Source organism: Heterodontus francisci, chromosome 27, assembly GCF_036365525.1.
Source record: "Heterodontus francisci isolate sHetFra1 chromosome 27, sHetFra1.hap1, whole genome shotgun sequence".
In the NCBI taxonomy this organism is placed as follows: domain Eukaryota; kingdom Metazoa; phylum Chordata; class Chondrichthyes; order Heterodontiformes; family Heterodontidae; genus Heterodontus; species Heterodontus francisci.
Genome location: NC_090397.1, coordinates 33,103,816 through 33,122,417, shown reverse-complemented (window position 1 = coordinate 33,122,417; position 18,602 = coordinate 33,103,816). Strand labels below are relative to the sequence as shown.

The window sequence follows — 18,602 nt, the reverse complement described above, 5'->3', positions numbered from 1 at the left end:
TTCGCGTCATACAGCCCGGCATAAAAGGATTTGCTGATCCTGAGTATGTCGGGCTGCGAAGACGTTACCGAGCCATCTTCTTCCTTCAGGCTGCTGATAACAGAGCTCTCTCTGTGTACCTTTTGGAAGAAGTAACGCGAGCACGTCTCATCCTGCTCGATGGAGCGGACTCTGGACCGTAAGATGATCTTGGAGGCCTCCTTGGCAAAGAGCGAGGCCTGCTGGCTCTTCACCTCTTGGAGGTCCTCCTTGACCTCGACCCCCATTGACTGCAACCGGAGTAGATTTTGCATAATTTTCTGGAGTCGGGACAGTTCCCTCTGTCTCTCTCTCGCCTTCTGAACATCTTTGTGGATGAAGAACCTCTTGATGTTCTCCTTAATCGCTTCCCACCAGTGAACTGGAGACTCAAAGAGGGGTTTCACGGTCCTCCAACCATTGTAATCCCTTTTGAGTTCCTCAACGTTCTCTGGGGTCAGCAGTGTCGCATTGAGCTTCCACGTCCCTCTGCCAACCCACTGGTCGTCCTGTAAGTGACAGTCGGCCAGTAAGAGGCAGTGGTCGGAGAAGAACACCGGCTTGACGTCGGTGGATCTGACCGTGACCGCACGGGACACAAACAGGAAGTCAATCCTGGAACGGGCAGACCCGTCCGATCTTGACCATGTGTATCTGCGCTGCGCTCCGTCTGCAGGTTTGCTGAAGACGTCGTGCAGTTTGGCATCCTTAACTGTTTCTATTAGGAATCTGGACGTAGCGTCCAGTTTGCTGTCGTCACTGCCGGATCGTCCAGCCGCATCGATGATGCAGTTGAAGTCACCGCCGAGGATGACCGGCCTGGACGTCGCCAGCAGCAGTGGGAGCTGCTGGAAGACGGTCAGCCGCTCGCTGCGTTGTACCGGGGCGTACACGTTGATCAACCGGAGCGGAGCGTTGTTGTACATCACGTCTGCTACGAGGAGGCGGCCGCCCACCACCTCCTTAACTTCGGAGATGGTGAAGTTACCTCCCCGCAGCAGAATACCCAGGCCGGAGGAACGGCAGTCATTACCCCCCGACCAGATCGATGGCCCGTGGGACCACCATCGCGACCACTGCCTGTAGGTGCTGAGGTGTGGTATTCCACACTCCTGCAGAAACAGTAGGTCAGCTTTGACCTTGGCAAGGTAATCCAAGGTTGAAACCCATCGCGTAGTCGATTTAATGCTACGCACATTAATGGAAGCAATTCTTATACCCATTTTTTACTAAAAATTAGTTGTTGCTTCCCATACCATTTGTCCTCGCTAGTCCCAGTCCTTCCCCTTCGGGATGTTCCTGCATACCCATCGTGTGCGCAAGCAGTTTCACGTTGGTTGGGCTCAGAAACCCCTCCTGATTTTTCATGCAGGGTTTGTGCCGCTCGGGTGACATCGGGGGGGTCTTGTAGGCAGAGAGCATTGGGTTGTCCTCAGCTGCTTCCATCTGTTCCTCCTCGAAAACATCACAGCTCCCGGAGCTCAGGTGCGCCAGACGTGTCTTTGCTCCCGGTGTCCCGGAGCTGAGATGCGTTGGCCACGTCGTTACGTGTGGGGAATTGGGGTTGGGGCACGCCGGGCCCATCACAGCTTCCAGTGCCCGGGGGCTGGGATGCTTTATCATCCATCTCGGAGTTCTGCCGCCTCTTTTGAAGGGGCTGTCGTTCCAGCATTTCCCCGTCCAGTGAAGAGGAGTTGTTGCAGTCTGATTCAGAAGAGAGCCTCCTCTTGCCACTGGTTTGGGTGGTGGCTTTGGGATGTTTTGTCTTTGTGGTTTTCCTCTGGACCACTTGCCACTGACCTGTTTGTCTATCTGCTGCCTCCTCCTCCATTGATTCTGTCTGTGGAGGAGGGGTTTCCGGGCGCTGGGTAGGTGCTGGGTCGTTGGTTTCAGCCGCCTCCCCTTCCTTCTCAGGTTGAAGTTCCTCACTGCGGAGAAGGTTGCTGGTCTCCTTTCGAACAGCGGACGCCTTCGTCGAACCTTCGCCCGGCCATTCCTTGGACCTTGCCGCCTGAGCATAGCTGAGACAACGTTTGGGGCAGGTCTTGTAGAGATGGCCTGCCGCACCGCACAAGTTGCAACACTTAGTCTGCTTACAGTCCTTGGTCTGATGGCCTTCCTCCTTGCAGTTCTTGCAAACAACCGTGCTGCAGTTGGCTGCCATGTGACCAGATTTGCCACAGGTGCGGCAAACTCTGGGCTGCCCAGCGTAGACCAAGAAGCCTCGACTTCCCCCGATAGCGAAGCTGGAGGGAGGGTGGATGATGGCTCCACTGGGATCTACCTTCAAGGTCACCTTGACCTGCCGCTTGCTGGTCCAGATCCCAAAGGGGTCCTTGACATTAGTGCTGCTGCCGGCCACCTCGACGTACCTGGCGAGAAAGGTGAGTACATCCACCACCGGAACATGGGGGTTGTAGAGGTGAATCGTCACCACCCGGTCCCGTTGTGACGGAAGCGTGAAGAGCGGCTCCGCTGTGAGGATCGACAGTGGCGCCCGGTCCCCTTTCTCCTTGAACGCCTTCAGGAACTTGATGCATCCCGCCACGTTCCGGAACGTCACGTCGAAGTATCCACTGCTGGGGAAATCCTGCAGGCAGAAGACGTCCGTTGCTTGAAATCCGCAGCAATCGAAGAGAATTTTCTTTATGAAGAAGGTGCGATCGACCGGTGCATCTCCTTCCTTGTCCTTCACGACCACCCGAACGGTGTTGCGCACTCCCTGGCCCGAAGCTCGAAAATTGGTTATAGCCATTTTACTCAAAGCTTCCCCAGGATCAAAAGGCAATGATCATGGTCTCTTCTCAATCAAATAAGCACTGATAAGAACAGATACTACACTTGATCTTAGCCAAAAGGCCGAGAAGCGATCAAATAATTACACATTGTGAGTACCTTTAGATCAACACATATTGGTGAACTTAAGCCTGTCAAATTGCTTGCTCCTCAAGCATGTGGAGACATTATTCTAATGGTCATTCTGTTTCACTGCACGTACATTTTTAAAACCAGTGAAGTTAATCTCTCAACCCTCTAAATTTGTTCTTCCACACAGACATATAACTCCATTAAAGTTTACACAACAGGAGCATTATGGCAAGAATTACCATAATCCCTTAGACAACAGTTAAAACAACAAAAAATGCTGGAAATACTCAGCAGGTCATGCAACAACAGTGGAGAGAGAAAGTTAGTATTTCAGGTTGATGATCTATCATCAAACTGCATTGCACTCTAATCAATCATTGAGAAGTGGTTCTAGAAAAGGCCTGACACAAGTTATGATCACGTGCTTCTTGGCCAGAAATAAATCTGCCCTGATCAAAGGTCATCGACCTGAAACATAAATTCTGTTTCTCTCTCCACAGATGTTGCCCGACTGCTTATTATTTCCAGCATTTTCTTTTATCTCAGATTTCCAGCATCACAGTATTTTGCTTCTGTTTTAGTTCTTAACAAAAGCTGTTCTATTGGGGAAAAAAGTACATTTTAGAGGTATAAAATTAACATTAATTAAATTCAAAAGTTGGCAGATAAAACCAAAGATCAGCAATGAGAAATAGGACTTTGAGATAGGTCAGTTACAGATGAAATATCCTATCAGGAAAAGAAGGACTGCAGAAAATGCCAAAGAGCAGATTAGGTCAAACAGAAACGTGAAGGGGTCATACAATAAAATTAAGCCTAATGATACATAAGGAAACACCAAAAATATAGAAGAAAGGTGCAAGTGGGAACAGAAGGGCCAGACGAGATCATGAGAAAAGCTGTGGTTGACATAAAGGGTAATAGTAACACTGTTCATAACCCCATCCTTGCGCTTATAAAGTCCAAAAAGAAAATTTTCTAGCAGAGAATACGATACAGCAGAGAAGCTGTCATAGATGAGCGACAATTTTCTTCCACCGAACATGGGAAAAGGCCAAGACCATCCTGCTTGGCCCGATTCAATCGCTTTTGTCAACTGCTGACTCAAGCTGAACTGTTTATAACGAAGTCTCTTTTAATCCTTATAGGAGCTTCAAAGCACACGTCCTACCTATGATCAAGAAAATCTCTTTCTACATCCAGTAAGCGGTACGCTAACATAGTGGTTATGTTACTGGGCTAATAATCCACAGACCGGGACTAAAGATGCAGAGAAATGCATTCAAACTGCACCAAGACAGTTAATTAATTAAAATCTGGAATAGAAACAGCTAGCATCATAAAGAGTAAAAATAAAAATACCCAACAGCTTTAAAAACCCATCTAGTTTACTGATGGCCTTGAGGAAAGATAACCTGCCAATCCTTACTCGGTCCGGCCTACCTGACTCCAGACTCACAGCAATACGGTTGACTCAACTGCCTGCCGAATTGACTCAGCAACCCACTCAGTTGTATTCAAGACAGCTCACGAACATCTTCTCAGAAACAATTAGGAATGGGCAATAAATGCTGGCCTTGCCAATGATGCCCACATCCTGTGAATGAATAAACCAAGTCTTCATGCTTACAACTATGCTGAAAGTAACTAATTACCTCCAGATTAAACATCCCCAACCTCTCTAACTCTATACAAATCTCACCCTTGTTTACAAATCCTACACAGCCTTCCCTACACCACCTTGTCATTGAAACCTCCTCCAGTCCTATATGCCAGGATGCAACATTCCCTTTCCCCATTCCTCCCCAATAAAGAATTCAAGGAAGAAAAGTTGAAGTCTCTTCTGAAAGCACTGCACCTTGCTCTCCGCTTTCAAAAACGTCAAGAACTCTGTTGCCTTCCCCAATTCTGCCCAAATTCTCAGCCCATGTCTATTTTTCCTTATCCTCTAAAATGCTTGCCGGTTAAAGGTGCCTAAGTAAGTGCTATTTTTTCTACTTCGCCTCTGTACTTGAAGGACGAAGACGACAGAATTCAAGATGATGTGGAAACATTTTTTTAAAATTTGGGATTTCAAGTATATAAGGCAACAGACCTGATGATTTATGCTCCAAAATATGGACAGAATTAATAGATAGCCAAGGTGCTATACCAATATACTGAATGGTGGCCAATTTAGTACTTTCGTAAAATAGAAAAAGGGTAAGCCCAGTTACTATAGAGCACCCAAGATCATGTCAGCAATAGGAAGAACTGCTACAAATCACAAGGAACAACAATAGTGACCACTTAAAAAAAAAAATCAAGCTTGCAAGCAATGGAATGCAGTCAATACAAGTACATACGGATTTTCAAACAGCATTTGAGGTATCAGATAAGAGACTTAAGCCTGTGGAATTAAAGGGAGCATGATGAATAATAAAAAGCAATGAGTAGAAATAAATGACTACTACTCAGATTACAAGATTAAATCCATGTTGGGACTGCTCATACCACGTGTACAACTGACTCAGACCTGGGCCTAAGAAGAATTGTCAGAATTGTTTGGCACTGCCAAATTACTGGGAAATGTGCACTTAAGTCATAGTCATAGAGTTATACAGCACAGAAACAGGCCCTTCGGCCCATCATTTCTGTGCCAGCCATCAAGCCCCCATCTATTCTAATCCAATTTTCCAACACTTGGCCCACAGCCTTGTATGCTATGGCGTTTCGAGTGCTCATCTAAATATTTCTTAAATGTTGTGAGGGTTCCTGCCTCTACCACCTCTTCAGGCAGTGTGTTCTAGATTGCAACTACCCTCTAGGTGAAAAACTTTTTCCTGCAATCCCCTCTGAACCTCCTGCCCCTTTTCGTAAATCTATGCCATCTGGCTATGGACCCTCCTCTAAGGGAAAAAGTTTCTATATATCCTAGCAATGCCCCTCATAATTTTGTATACCTCAATCAGGTCCCCCTCAGCCTTCTCTGCTCTAAGAAAAACAACCCTAGCCTCTCCAGTTCTCTTCATAGCTAAAATGCACTAGCCCAGGCAACTTCCTGGTGATTCTCCTCTGCACCCGCTCCAGTGCAATCACACCCTTCCTTCAATGTGGTGACCAGAATTGTACACAGTACTCCAGCTGTGGCCTAACTAGCGTTTTATACAGCTCCATCATAACCTCCCTGCTCTTATATTCTATGCCTCGGCTAATCAAGGCAAGTATCCCGTATGCCTTCCTAACCACCTTATCTACCTGTGCTGCTTTATGGACAAGTACACCATGTACTTCCTAGGGTCCTACCACCCAGTGTATATTTCCTTGCCTTGTTAGTCCTCCCAAAATGCATCACCTCACACTTCTCAGGATTAAACTCAATTTTCCACTGCTCTGCCCATCTTACCAGCCCATCGATATTGCCATGTAATCTAAGGCTTTCCTTCTCACTATTTATGACACCACCAATTTTTGTGTCATCTGCGAACCTACTGACCATACCTCCTATATTCCTAGTTAGCCTCTTGCCCTTAATATACTTATAAAACTCCTTGGGACTTTCCTTTATCTTGCTCGCCAGTGTTTTTTCATGTCCCCTCTTCCCTCTCGTAATTACTTTTTTAAGTACCCCCCTACACTTTCTATATTCCTCTAGAGCCTCCGCTGTTTTCAGCGCTCTGAATCTGGCACAAGCCTCCTTTTTTTCCCCCTCTATATCCCTTGACATCCAGGGTTCCCTGGACTTGTTGCTCCTACCCTTCACGGGGGCATTTTGGCTCTGAACTCTTACTATTCCCTCTTTAAGTGACTCCCACTGGTGTGATGTAGTCTTTCCTACAAGTAGCTACTCCCAGTCCACTTTGGCCAGATCCTGTTCGGTCATATTGAAATCAGCCTTCCCCCAATTCTGCACTTTTATTTCTGGTCCATCTTTGTCCTTTTCCATAACTACCTTAAATCTTACAGAGTTATGGTCACTAGCCCCAAAATGCTCCCCCACTTGTCCAGCTTAATTCCCTAGGATTAAGTCCAGTACCGCCCCTTCTCTTGTAGGACTTTCTACGTGCTGGCTCAAAAAGCTCTCCTGTATGCATTTTAAGAATTCCACCCCCTTTAAGCCTTTTGCACGAAGACTATCCCAGTTGATATTGGGGAAGTTGAAATTCCCTATTACCTATTATTTTTGCACCTCTGAAATTTACCTATCTGCTCCTCTATCTCTCCCTGACTGTTTGGAGGACTGTTGCATACTCCCAGCCAAGTGATTGCCCCCCTTTTTGTTTTTAAGTTGTACCCATGTGGCCTCATTTGAGGAACCTTCTAAGATGTCATCCCTCCTTACTACAGTAATTGACTCCTTGATCAACAGTGCAATGCCACCTCTTTTACACCTTCCACTATCACGCCTGAAGATTCTACACCATGGAATGCTGAGCTGCCAGCCCTGCCCTTCCCTCAAACATGTCTCTGTGATAGCAATATCATATTCCCATTCCCAGTCAACGCCCTCAATTCATCTGCCTTACTCGTAAGACTCCTTGCGTTAAAATAGATGCAATCCATCCTTACATTATTCGCTTGTGCCTTAACAGGTCTATATTTACTCTGCCTTCCTGACGGACTTAGTTTCTCCTCTATATTTCTTGTAGGTTTACTAAACTTAGGTGTATTATAAGAACCCTGCCACTGAGTAATATAGTTTGAACACAGCAAATACTGACACAATACTATAAAACTGAAACATTGCTGCCTACAAACTCATTTTTATTAATCTTCGTCACAGGATTTAAAAGTGAGTCAAATACATTATTGTTGTTGAAAACTATATACTTACATTAAAAACAGATCAAAATTTTAATTTCAGTTCCCCCACCCCATAATTAACATAAAACAGCCTTGGAAGCATTGGACATGTATAAGCCTGTAACAGTGGCAATTAACTTCTGATCAGTTATTTATTCAAAAGAAACTGATCTGGTATCTAGAAAAATAATTAAATGACTAAAGCACACTTTGATTAAATTAATGAAAATAAACTGCTCAACTACAGTTGTCACACTATTTTTACATTTAAAAAAAAACACCTGATTAATAACAGATTAACTCTGACTAAATGTTTTCAGGGCATGAGTAATGGTCACTCAAATCTATTTCCTTTTCAGGATCTCAATGCAGTGTTACAGCCAGGTGGTAAAGGATGTGTGGTTCCCACTGTTCACCTCCCAACTGACCACAACAAATGTTTTTAAACTAGGGTTTTAACCCCTTGTTTTATTTGTTAAATAAACAGACAGACAGTGACAGGTTTCCTTGTAGGTTTAAAACACAAGATTAGCTATTTATTGAACCACATTCATTCCTGAAATGGTCACATGCATTCTCACACACACATAGATCAATAGAGAGGAAAAGGGGAAGTGGTTTGAAGTGAGGTAGGAGTTTGGGGTTCACAGTAAACTTGCTGAATCTTCTCAGAGGACAGTTTTCTCTTAAGGTGCAGGCCTGGGTTGTTTGTAGATTTTTCTGGTGGTTGAGACTTCAGTCTGGAGGCAGTGGCCACTTTCAGTCCTTTGCTGCATTGAGTTGAAGGGTAGAATTCGCAGCAGGGCTCCTTCTTTGGTTTTGGCTGAATCGCTCAGCTCTCAGCTGGGCAGGCTTTTGTGCTGTTCTTGTGATTGCTTCTCTCTTTCCCCAGAGAGCTACTTCTTAAAAGGTAAAAAGCTCTCATGTTGCCTCCGTTAGGAAACACAGTGACCGCTCCCTGTGGTGGCCAACAATGGATCAGGATGTGGCTACTTCACACCTTCTTTGTTTCAGAAGATCCCATTCAGTTCAGGAATGTCTCTTAACAGGTTCAGAATGGTTGTAATTGACACCTCAGCTTGGAATGTATCCTTTTGTCCTTAACAGACAGTAAGACGGTTTGAAAAGAGTGGGCCAGGTCGTCTAGCCATCGGCGGCCATTTTGCAGCACGTTTTCGTTGAAAAAATGGAGAGTCAAATTTTAGAACTCTTCAGTTTGGGTTCTGTATTTTATAATCGTCGCAGTTCTCGTAAGCATAGCAGCAGCAGCATCTAGCCACCAGTTGCTTTCAGGGAGCAACAGACACCACATTTTAACTTTTCGTTACCTTTCCTACTGATTTCATTTACTTTTAGTTATTTTTGTTTGCCTTGGTAATGCTGGCTGAATGGATAACACGTACATTTTAAGTAATGATCTCCTGAAGCAGAAGATAAGGCCACACCTAACCGGCCTTTCACAGATTAGAATTCTTGTACATTATTTTTCAGAAAACCTAGTTAGCTCACCATAGTTGAGACTTACCTAAATCAGTGTTTGGGCCTGCTAGCAGCTGTCTGAATTTTTCTAGTCGAAAAATTTCTCTTTCTGTCATCAAGGGAACTTCTGAGGTATTCTGGTCTGGAATTCGTGCTACCAATGAAATTGTTGATCTGGAAGGGACAGACTGCTGCCTCTGAAGAGGAATCGTCTCAAGATCATCTAAACCTGTGAATTACACAGAAACTTCATTAATACAAGCAGAATTAGTACATTCATATAATATTCTTGATAAAGCCACACAAAACATAAAATCGACTCAAGCAGAATTTCAAAGCGCCATTGCACTCTGCATCAAAATGGAGATATAAACTTTTACACTCCCTCACAACCAAATATGAAAAATGTTATTGCAGACCATTCTTCATCAGGGTTGAGGTTTTCAGGGGCAGACTAAGCCCATGCTGATGCTCAACTTAGCCCACTAATTGCAGTTCAATAACTGCTATATGTAACAACACGACTGTTCTGTAAGGCATTTGGATATCTCTTGTATTTTTGTTCTGTTAATATCTCCTGTATTTCTGTTTATAAGTAAAATGCAACCAATTGTGGTGTGGACCAGCGTTTGGAGCTCACCCAGTGAAGAGGTGGTGGCGAAGACGTGGAGGCAAAGGACATCGGGATGAAGGGAGAAGAATTCTGACCAAAGCTATCATTGCTGGGGTTCATATTGGACTTTTTAAAAATAATAGACACTCTAAGTGAACCAAGACCTCCACACATACACAGACAGCTGAATCAGGACATGCCACTGATGTGACAGCCTGGCCTATTAACACATCAAACAGCCTATCTACAACCACACTCAGGAACAATGGCCTTTTGAAATACGTGCGAACGTTTTCCTTCTTGCCTTATCAAGTTTCAGATATCACATTCATGGGTGGTATGCACTCAAGAACTCCCCCTGCTGAGAACAGGACATGCAGTGATCTTTCATAGCCAGGTGAGATTGATAAGGCACTGAAACCCAACTGGATGACCCAATTCAAAACATTACCTTATATGTCGAGGGACCAAGGGACCATTGCCACCCTAAAATTTCCCTGTATTATATTTACTACAGTTTAAAATGTGACAAATACAAAAGGGGAAAAAGCCACAGCTCACAAGGACCTTGTTGCTGTAGCCAGAAAGTGCGATTTGGTCAGTCACAGGAAGTAGTGCGGGGGAAGTTGTTCAGTGGACCTGACCACCCAGGAATGAGCTCCAGTACATGGGTCTACTAAGCAACTGGTGTTGTAAGTATATGCTATTGCTTGGTGAATTAATAAAGATGTTCCACATAAAGTGGAAATTGTATCCAAAGTCTCTTTTGTGCGCTTGATACTTAGTACAGGGTCAGGACCTTGAAATTAAGTGAGACCCCCTTAAAAGTCTTGCAGTTCCCAGCCAGAACGGAGATGATGGGGGAATGCCCCGGTCTATCGCGCCTGGAGACTGCACTGCTTAGACGACTCGGATTGATTTTATGTACATAACTTGTATGCATCTATCCTCCACTTGCTGAGTTTTGCTGCAGAAACTGCTTTTAATCAGGACCAGTTTACGGCAAGAATTATGTTTGCTGCAAACACACTTTAAGTGGCCTCTGTAAACAGACTTTGCTTTTCTGTTTGTTTCGTAATTAAGCTATGGTTACTATATAATACATTGTTGCAAGTCCTACCCAACATCTAACAGAGTCACTGACACAGCAATGTTAATACACGCTCTGCTCAATAAAACAATATGACATGGGACATTTCACTTCCTATCCAGCTATGCAGTACTATTTTGTTCTGTTACTCTGGAATTATTTCCCAAAATTTTGAGGATATTATTGTCAATACAATCACAAGAACATGTACTTGAGCAAATAATGTAGCATGGTACAATATCTCAGGATAAATGTCACAAACTCCTAAACTTAGTGGTTTAACGATGATATGCTGTACCACTGTTTTGTGCAAGTTCAGAGACAAGAATTGCCACTTCTGAATAGATCTAAGAACTGAACATTTGTCAAACTATACTTTTTATGTCACATTTTGAACTGCAGTAAATATAATAAAGGGAAATTTAGGGTGGCAATGATCCCTGACTACTCTTGCATTTCGTCAATGGTTGATTAAAGAGCAAACAGGAGGCTTCATTTTTCGTGGCTGCAGTTGTAACAAGCTCAGGAGAAAACAATTCCAGGATGATGCAACTTCACACTACCAAGTGCTGTCAGGTGCTGTCAAAATCACTTAACTCTCAAAGTGTTTCATATCATTTTGCAGCTAAATGAAGTCCAACACTCGCAAAAAAAAACAATACTTTCAGGGAATGATCAAGGTCATGTCCATTTCACTTCTATTTTCATGGTGTATACTGCCAACTACACAAGATTACTTCAGCACCTCATTGCAGAATTCATTACAGGAGACTGGTGCTAAACAAACCTCCTGGCACCACACCCCTTGCTTCACCTCAGTACCATCCCCCATCAGTCACATTAGGCAGAAGCAAATGCAGCAAAATAGTAAAAGATATAGGTAAGGGAAAGCATTCAGTGGATACTGGCTAAAATTGAGAACACAGAGAACTTTAATCTGCAATGAGTTGTCAATAGGCTTCCTGATAGCAGTCATGTGGCAGAAATGTATTAACTCAGTTTTTTTTAAATTCATTCATGGGATGTTGGTGCTGGTTAAGCTGACATTTATTACCCATCCCTAATTGCCCTTGAGAAGGTGGTGGTGAGCTGCCTTCTTGAACAGCTGCAGTCCACGTAAGGTAGGTACACCCACAGTGCTGTTAGGGAGGAAGTTCCAGGATTTTGACCCAGCGACAGTGAAAGAACAGCGATACAATTCCAAGTCAGGATGGTGCGTGGCTTGGAGGGGAACTTGCAGGTGGTGATGTTCCCATGCATTTGCTGCCCTTGTCCTTGGAGGTCATGGGTTTGGAAAAGGCTGTCAAAGGAGCCTTGGTGCGTTGCTGCAGTGCATCTTGTACATGGTACACACTGCCACTGTGCATCGGTGGTGGAGGGAGCAAATATTTGTCGATGGGGTGCCAATCAAGCGGGCTGCTTTCTCCTGGACAGTGCCAAGCTTCATAACTGTTGTTGGAGCTGCAACCATCCAGGCAAGTGGAGAGCATTCCATCATACTGCTGACTTGTGCCTTGTAGATGGTGGACAGGCTTTGGGGAGTCGGGAGGTGAGTTACTCACTGCAACGTTTCCTAGCCTCTGACCTGCTCTTATAGCCACGGTATTCATATGGCTACTCCAGTTCAGATTCTGGTCAATGGTAATCCCCAGGACGTTGATAGTGGGGGATTCAACGATCATAATGCCATTGAATGTCAAGGGGAGATGGTTAGATTCTCTCTTGTTGGAGATGGTCATTGCCTGGCACAAGTGTGAGAAGAATGTTACTTGCCACTTATCAGCCCAAGCCTGGATATCGTCCAGGTCTTGCTGCATTTCTACACGGAATGCTTCACTATCTGAGGTGTCACGAATGGTGCTGAACATTGTGCAGTGAACATCTCCACTTCTGACCATATGATTGAAGGAAGGTCATTCATGAAGCAGCTGAAGATGGTTGGGCCTAAGACAGACACCACCTTGAGGAACTCCTGCAGTGATGGCCTGGAGCTCAGATGATTGACCTCCAACAACCATAACTATCGTCCTTTGCGCTAGGTACGACTCCAACCAGCAGAGACTTTTCTCCCCAATTCCCATTGACTCCAGTTTTGCTGAGGCTCCTGGAATGCCACACTCGGTCAAATGCTGCCTTCATGTCAAGTGCAGTAACTCTCACCTCACTTCTGGAGTTCAGCTCTTTTGTCCATGTTTGAACCAAGGCTGTAAATCAGGTCAGGAGCAGAGTGGCCCTGACGGAATCCAAACTGAGCATCACTGAGCAGGCTATTGCGAAGCAAGTGTCACTTGCTAGCATAGTCAACGACACCTTCCATCGCTTTACTGATAATAAAGAGTGAAATAATGCGGTGGTAAATGGCCGGGGTGGACTTGTCCTGCTTTTTGTGTACACGACCTACTTGGGCAATTTTCCACATTGCCAGGTAGATGCCATGTGCTGTAATTGTACTCGAACAGCTTGGTGAGGGGCGCAGCAAGTTCTGGAGCACAGGTCTTCAGTACTATTGCAAGAATATTGTCAGGGCCCATAGCCTTTGCCGCATCCAGTGCCTTCTGTCGTTTCTTGATATCATGCAGAGTAAATCGAACTGGCTGAAGACTGGCATCTGTGATTCTGGAGTCTTCAATAGGAGGCAGAGATGGATAACGAGCTTGGCACTTCTGGTTGAAGATTGTTGGAAATGCTTCAGGCTGATCTTTTGCACTGATGTGCTGGGCTCCCCCATATTTGAGGATGGGCATATTTGTGGAGCCACCTCCTCGTGTCAGTTGTTTAATTGTCCACCATCATTCACGGCTGGATGTGGCAGGACTGCAGAGCTTAGATTGCATCCGCTGGTTATGGGATCACTTAGCTCAGTCTATCACATGCTGCTTACGCAGTTTGGCATGCAAATATCCCTGGGTTGTAGCTTCACCAGGTTGATATCTCATTTTGAGGTATGCCTGATGCTGCTCCTGGCATGCCTCCTGCACTATTCATTGAACCAGGGATGGTCTCCTGGCTTGATGGTAGTGGTAGAATGGGGGATTTGCCAGGCCATGAGGTTACAGATTGTGATTGAGTACAATACTGCTGCTGCTGATGGCCCACAGTGCCTCATAGATGCCCAGTTTTGCATTGCTAGATCCGTTCGAAATCTATCCCATTTAGCACGGTGGTTGTGCCACACAACACAATGGAGGGTATCCTCAACGTGAAGGTGGGACTTCGTCTCCACAAGGTCTGTGCGGTGGTCACTCCTCCCGATACTGTCATAGACAGCTGCATATGCAGCAGGCAAATTGGTGAGGTCGAGGTCAAGTATGTTTTTCCCTCTTGTTGGTTCCCTCATGTATAGATTGGGAAGAGCAAAGCAGCTCAAGTCAAAAAGGAATGCACTCAAAAAATGTGCGACAAGGTAGTTTTCTGGAGCAATCTACTCTAAGTAATAAGAGGGTCAGGTGTTGGGACTGATCAAACGTAAGCTAATCAGCTAACAAACTAACTGTGGAGCTAATTTATAAAAAATGACAAGCAGAAGCTTAACAGGACAGCTGCAGATGGCTTAATAGTAACCTATTGTTTAATAAACAGCCTAACAGTTCAAGGAGGGGGAGGATGTGAAACTAATGAAATAAAATGCAAATATAAAATGCTGGGACGCATGAAGCAATCGTGCACTGATAACAGAAGTCTGCAAACCACTCAGAAACAAGAGAGGGGGCGTTTCTAGTTTTGTTTGAATAACTAAGAAAGCCTTGCTGTAGTGAGCACATGTCCTTTTGCATGTTTCTTTGTTTTGCTTTTTGTATCTTTGCAATGGAACAACCATATACTGCAATAAAGTTTCTAAAAATTACGGTCGGACTTCATCTCGCTTTGTAACTGATGGGATCCAACAGTAGGCCATACTAGATTTAGCCTTGAGTAATGTGCCAGATTTTCTTAATAATCTAACAGTAAGGGAACATTTATCTAACAGTGATCATATGATGGAATTCCATTATACGGGTAAGTTTCTCCTTTTCAAACCAAGGAGTTCCGAAGTTTCTAAATTTTGGTAGGGTTATTTTAAACAGGATGGGACAGAGACTGATGACAGCAAACTGCTTAAAAACTACAGCTGAACAGTGGGAGGTGCTGAAACAAAACTCAGCTTAATAGAGCCAGCAAATAACCAAAGGGGAACAAGCACTAGTTGCTAAATAAACAACCATGGTGGACCAAAGAAATGAGAGATGAAATATAAGTAATGGAAAGAGTATATAAATAGGAGATAAAGGAAAGTGCACAGAAGAACCTAGTTCCAGGGGACTGGGATAGATATAAAGAACAGCAAAGGAAGATGAAAAAGTAGTAAGAGGAAAATGAAAAGATACTTGCCAAGGATATCAAAGGTTTTAGTACATTCGAAACAAAGGGTAGTTACAGGTAATGTGGGCACTTTAAGAACAGATTTGGTTAACACTACAAACGAAAATAAGGAAATGGCGGAATTTGTGAATCATTACTGCGCATCAGTCTTCAGACTAAAAGAAAAAGGATAATATACCTTGCATTCCAGGAAAACTATTCATGAATCAAGGACTGGAAATTATTAATATTGATATAAGCAAGGAAACGGTATTAGAAAAATAATGGCACTAAAGACCAACAAATCCCCAGGACCAGACCGTTTCCATCCCAGGATTTTAAAGCAAGCAGGCAAGGATACTGCAGGTGTTTTAGCCATAATCTTCCTAAGCGTTCCCTTTAGACTGTTAAATGATGGAGTTATATTTGCAATCTCCCAAAGCTGAGAGAGAATCCAGGAAATGAAAGACCTGCTCGTCTAACAACTTTTGTGGGGAAAATTATTGGATTCAACTGAGCACTTCAAAAATAATTAAGCTGATTAGAGAGAACCAACATGGGTCTTATAACAAGTAGGTCACATCCTTCGAACCTAACTATTTTTCTTCATTCGTCCATGGGACAGCGGCATTGCTGGCAAGGGCAGCATTTATTTAAAATCCCCAATTGCCCTTGAGAAGTGTGGTAGTGAGTCACCTTGTGAACTACTGCAGTCCATGCGGTGTCGATACACCCACAGTGCTGTTAAGGAGGGAGTTTCGGGATTTTAACCTAGAGACAATGAAGGTTTCAAAGTTAGGATGGCGTGTAACTTGGAAGGGGAACTTGCAGGCAGTAGTGTTCCCATGCAACTGCAGCTCTTGTTCTTCTAGGTGGTTGAGGTTGCAGGTTTGGAAAGTGCTGTCGAAAAAGCCTCGGCGAATTGCTGCACTGCATCTTGTACATGGTACACATGGTAGCCTGTGGTGAAGGGAGTGAATGTTTAAGGTAGTGGATTGGTTGCCCATTGTGGGATGCTTTGTCCTCAGCGGTGTCAAGCTTACTGAGTATTAATAGAGCTGTACTCATCCAGGCAATTGGAGTGTGTTTCAACTTGTGCCTTGTAGCCTGCGTAAAGGCTTTGGGAAATCAGGGGATTCGAGTTACTTGCCCCAGAATACCCAGCCTCTGAACTGCTCTTGTAACCACATTATTTACGTAGCTGATCCAGTTAAGTGTCTAATCAATGGTAGCCCCCAGGAAGTTGATGGGGGAATTTAGCAACTGTAATGCTGTTGAATGTCATGGGGAGATGCTTAGAATCTCTCTTGTTGGAGATGGTCATTAGTTGGCACTTGTGTGACATCAATGTCACTTGCCACTTAGCAGCCCAAGCCTGAATTTAGTCCAGGTTATTGCTGGATCTGGGCACAGACTGCTTCATCATCAGAGGTGAATGTTATTTGAGCAAGTAATTTTAGTAGACGGGGAATATCTACAGGCTTCCAGAAGGCATTCATTAAGATTCCACATAAGAGATGGTGAGTTAAGATTAAAGCTCATGGGATTGAGAGCTAATTAGGCACCTGGTTTGGCGATTACGGAGGTGGTAGAAAAGAGAGATAATGGGTATGAACTCAAATTGGAAGTAAGTGACCAATGATGTCCCACAAGGATTTGGGCAGGACTATTCACTATTTATGAATGACTTAGCTTACACAGTAGAGAGCCACATATCCAGTTTTGCAGATGACACAAAGATTGGTGAAATAGTACGTACACAGAAGCATTTTTTTTTTATTCGTATGGCTGGGGAAAGAGTTATATTTCGATAGAGGTTAACAATGCATTCAATGTCTTCAGCCGATGCAGTATGAATGGTTGTGATGCCATCAGGAATGGATCTCTCAGGGCAAGCGATCAATATGTGGGTGATGGTCTGACTTGGATGGCTACCGTCATAATTTGAGCTGGTCCTCATATTCCACTTGTAGATCAAGTGACATCTTCCCTGGCCCATCCTCAAGCAGTTAAGGGTTGACCAGATTTTCCATGAAATTGAAAACTGGGACTTCACCACTCAGGTCAGTTACCAGGTTGTGGTTCAGTCAACCAGGAGGTGCGCCATCGAGACGTCATCAGTTGAGAGGGCGTGGAGTGTGTTCCAGTAGGGGCTACGAGATTTCAGGCAAGTGTGTGGGATTTTTGAGGTCCTGTATCAAAAGCTATGCTTCGTTAGCTGTCAGCCAGTGGTGTTCTTTGAGGAGTATTTTTTCCCTGAGGGCATCAGGAAGTTCAATGTGTACTAGCACAGGAAGCCACTTGAACTGTGTTGGTCTCAATATTCCAGAATTATCATGGTTTCCCAGAGGCATATCTCTACCTTGCTTGTGCAGCAGTTCCCGAGCTAGGTTGAGTAGCAGTACTCAGCTGTTGGATATACCAGGGCAAGTGAAGCAGCGCATAGCATTGGCTCTGTTGCCAAAGGTGGTACCCACCAGTTTCCCTATGAGATTCACTCTTGTCTTGACCTCGGCTCCGGTGTTTTGGAGATGTTGTCAGTAGATCAATGTACGGGTCAAGAGTGATACCAAAGTATTTTGCCGTTGGGTCATGCACGAGTGGTCGGCCGTGGAACTGGACATGAAGTTCTTCCTTTGCCTTTGGGTTTTTCAGGTGGAAGGCTGAAATGACAGTCTTGATGGCATTTGGTTGGAGTCTCCACTTTCTGAAGTAAGCTTCCAAAGAACATAGATCTTTAGTGAGTGTTTTCTCAATGTCCTGAAGTTCTTTAGCCTGGAAAACCAGGGCCAAGTCATCAGCATAATGAAGAGCCATAATTTTGTGGGAGAGAAGTCACTGGTATATGTATTGAAGATAGCCGGAGTAAAAATTGATCGCTGTGGGAGTCCGTTGTCGGTTATGCGTGGGCAGCTGATTTGATCTCCAAGGTGTGCGTGGAAATGTCGATTGCTGAACATGGAGTTGATTAGTTGCAGGGTTTTCACAAATAGATGAGAGTTTCAGCTGCATGCCTGTATACCACACAGACACAGGATCAGTTCACAAAGGCAGTTTCTGTCTTCAGGCCTTTCTGAAAACCAGCCTCAATATGCGAGGTCAGTGTCAAGACCTGCTTGGAGCAGTTGCAGCCTGTGCAAAAACCTGATTATGGTAGGTGGGGCAATTGCTGCTTCCAGGTTAGGACTCAGTCTGTTTAGCAGGCGGTACTCCAGGACCTACATTACTGAGAGCAAGATGACGGGGCAGGAGCTGCATGGGTCGTTGAGTGGTTTCCCTGGCTTGGCAATGGCCACTACCTTAGATTGGCGCCAGATATTTGGAATGGTGTCTATACTATGGATGTTAGCAAACAGCTTTGCTAGCCACTTCCTTCTCTGTGATCTGATGTTCTTCAGAAATTCTGCGTAAATC

The 18,602-nt window shown here is 44.5% G+C and overlaps 1 protein-coding gene and 1 pseudogene across 9 annotated transcripts in view; both read right to left on the bottom strand.

Moving 5' to 3' along the window:
• tbc1d22a (TBC1 domain family, member 22a) overlaps positions 1–18,602 on the bottom strand; it is a 534,956-nt gene that overhangs the window by 487,170 nt on the left and 29,184 nt on the right. For all 9 annotated transcript variants that reach the window (XR_010977650.1, XR_010977651.1, XM_068059138.1 and 6 more), the window contains one exon: positions 9,194–9,376. Coding sequence is in view for 7 of the 9 variants with exons in the window: in XM_068059138.1 (XP_067915239.1) it covers positions 9,194–9,376 (183 nt within the window). In the remaining 2 variants the exon portion in view is untranslated. The remainder of the gene's footprint in view (positions 1–9,193; positions 9,377–18,602) is intronic.
• Positions 2,781–2,889, bottom strand: LOC137385065 (U2 spliceosomal RNA; annotated as a pseudogene).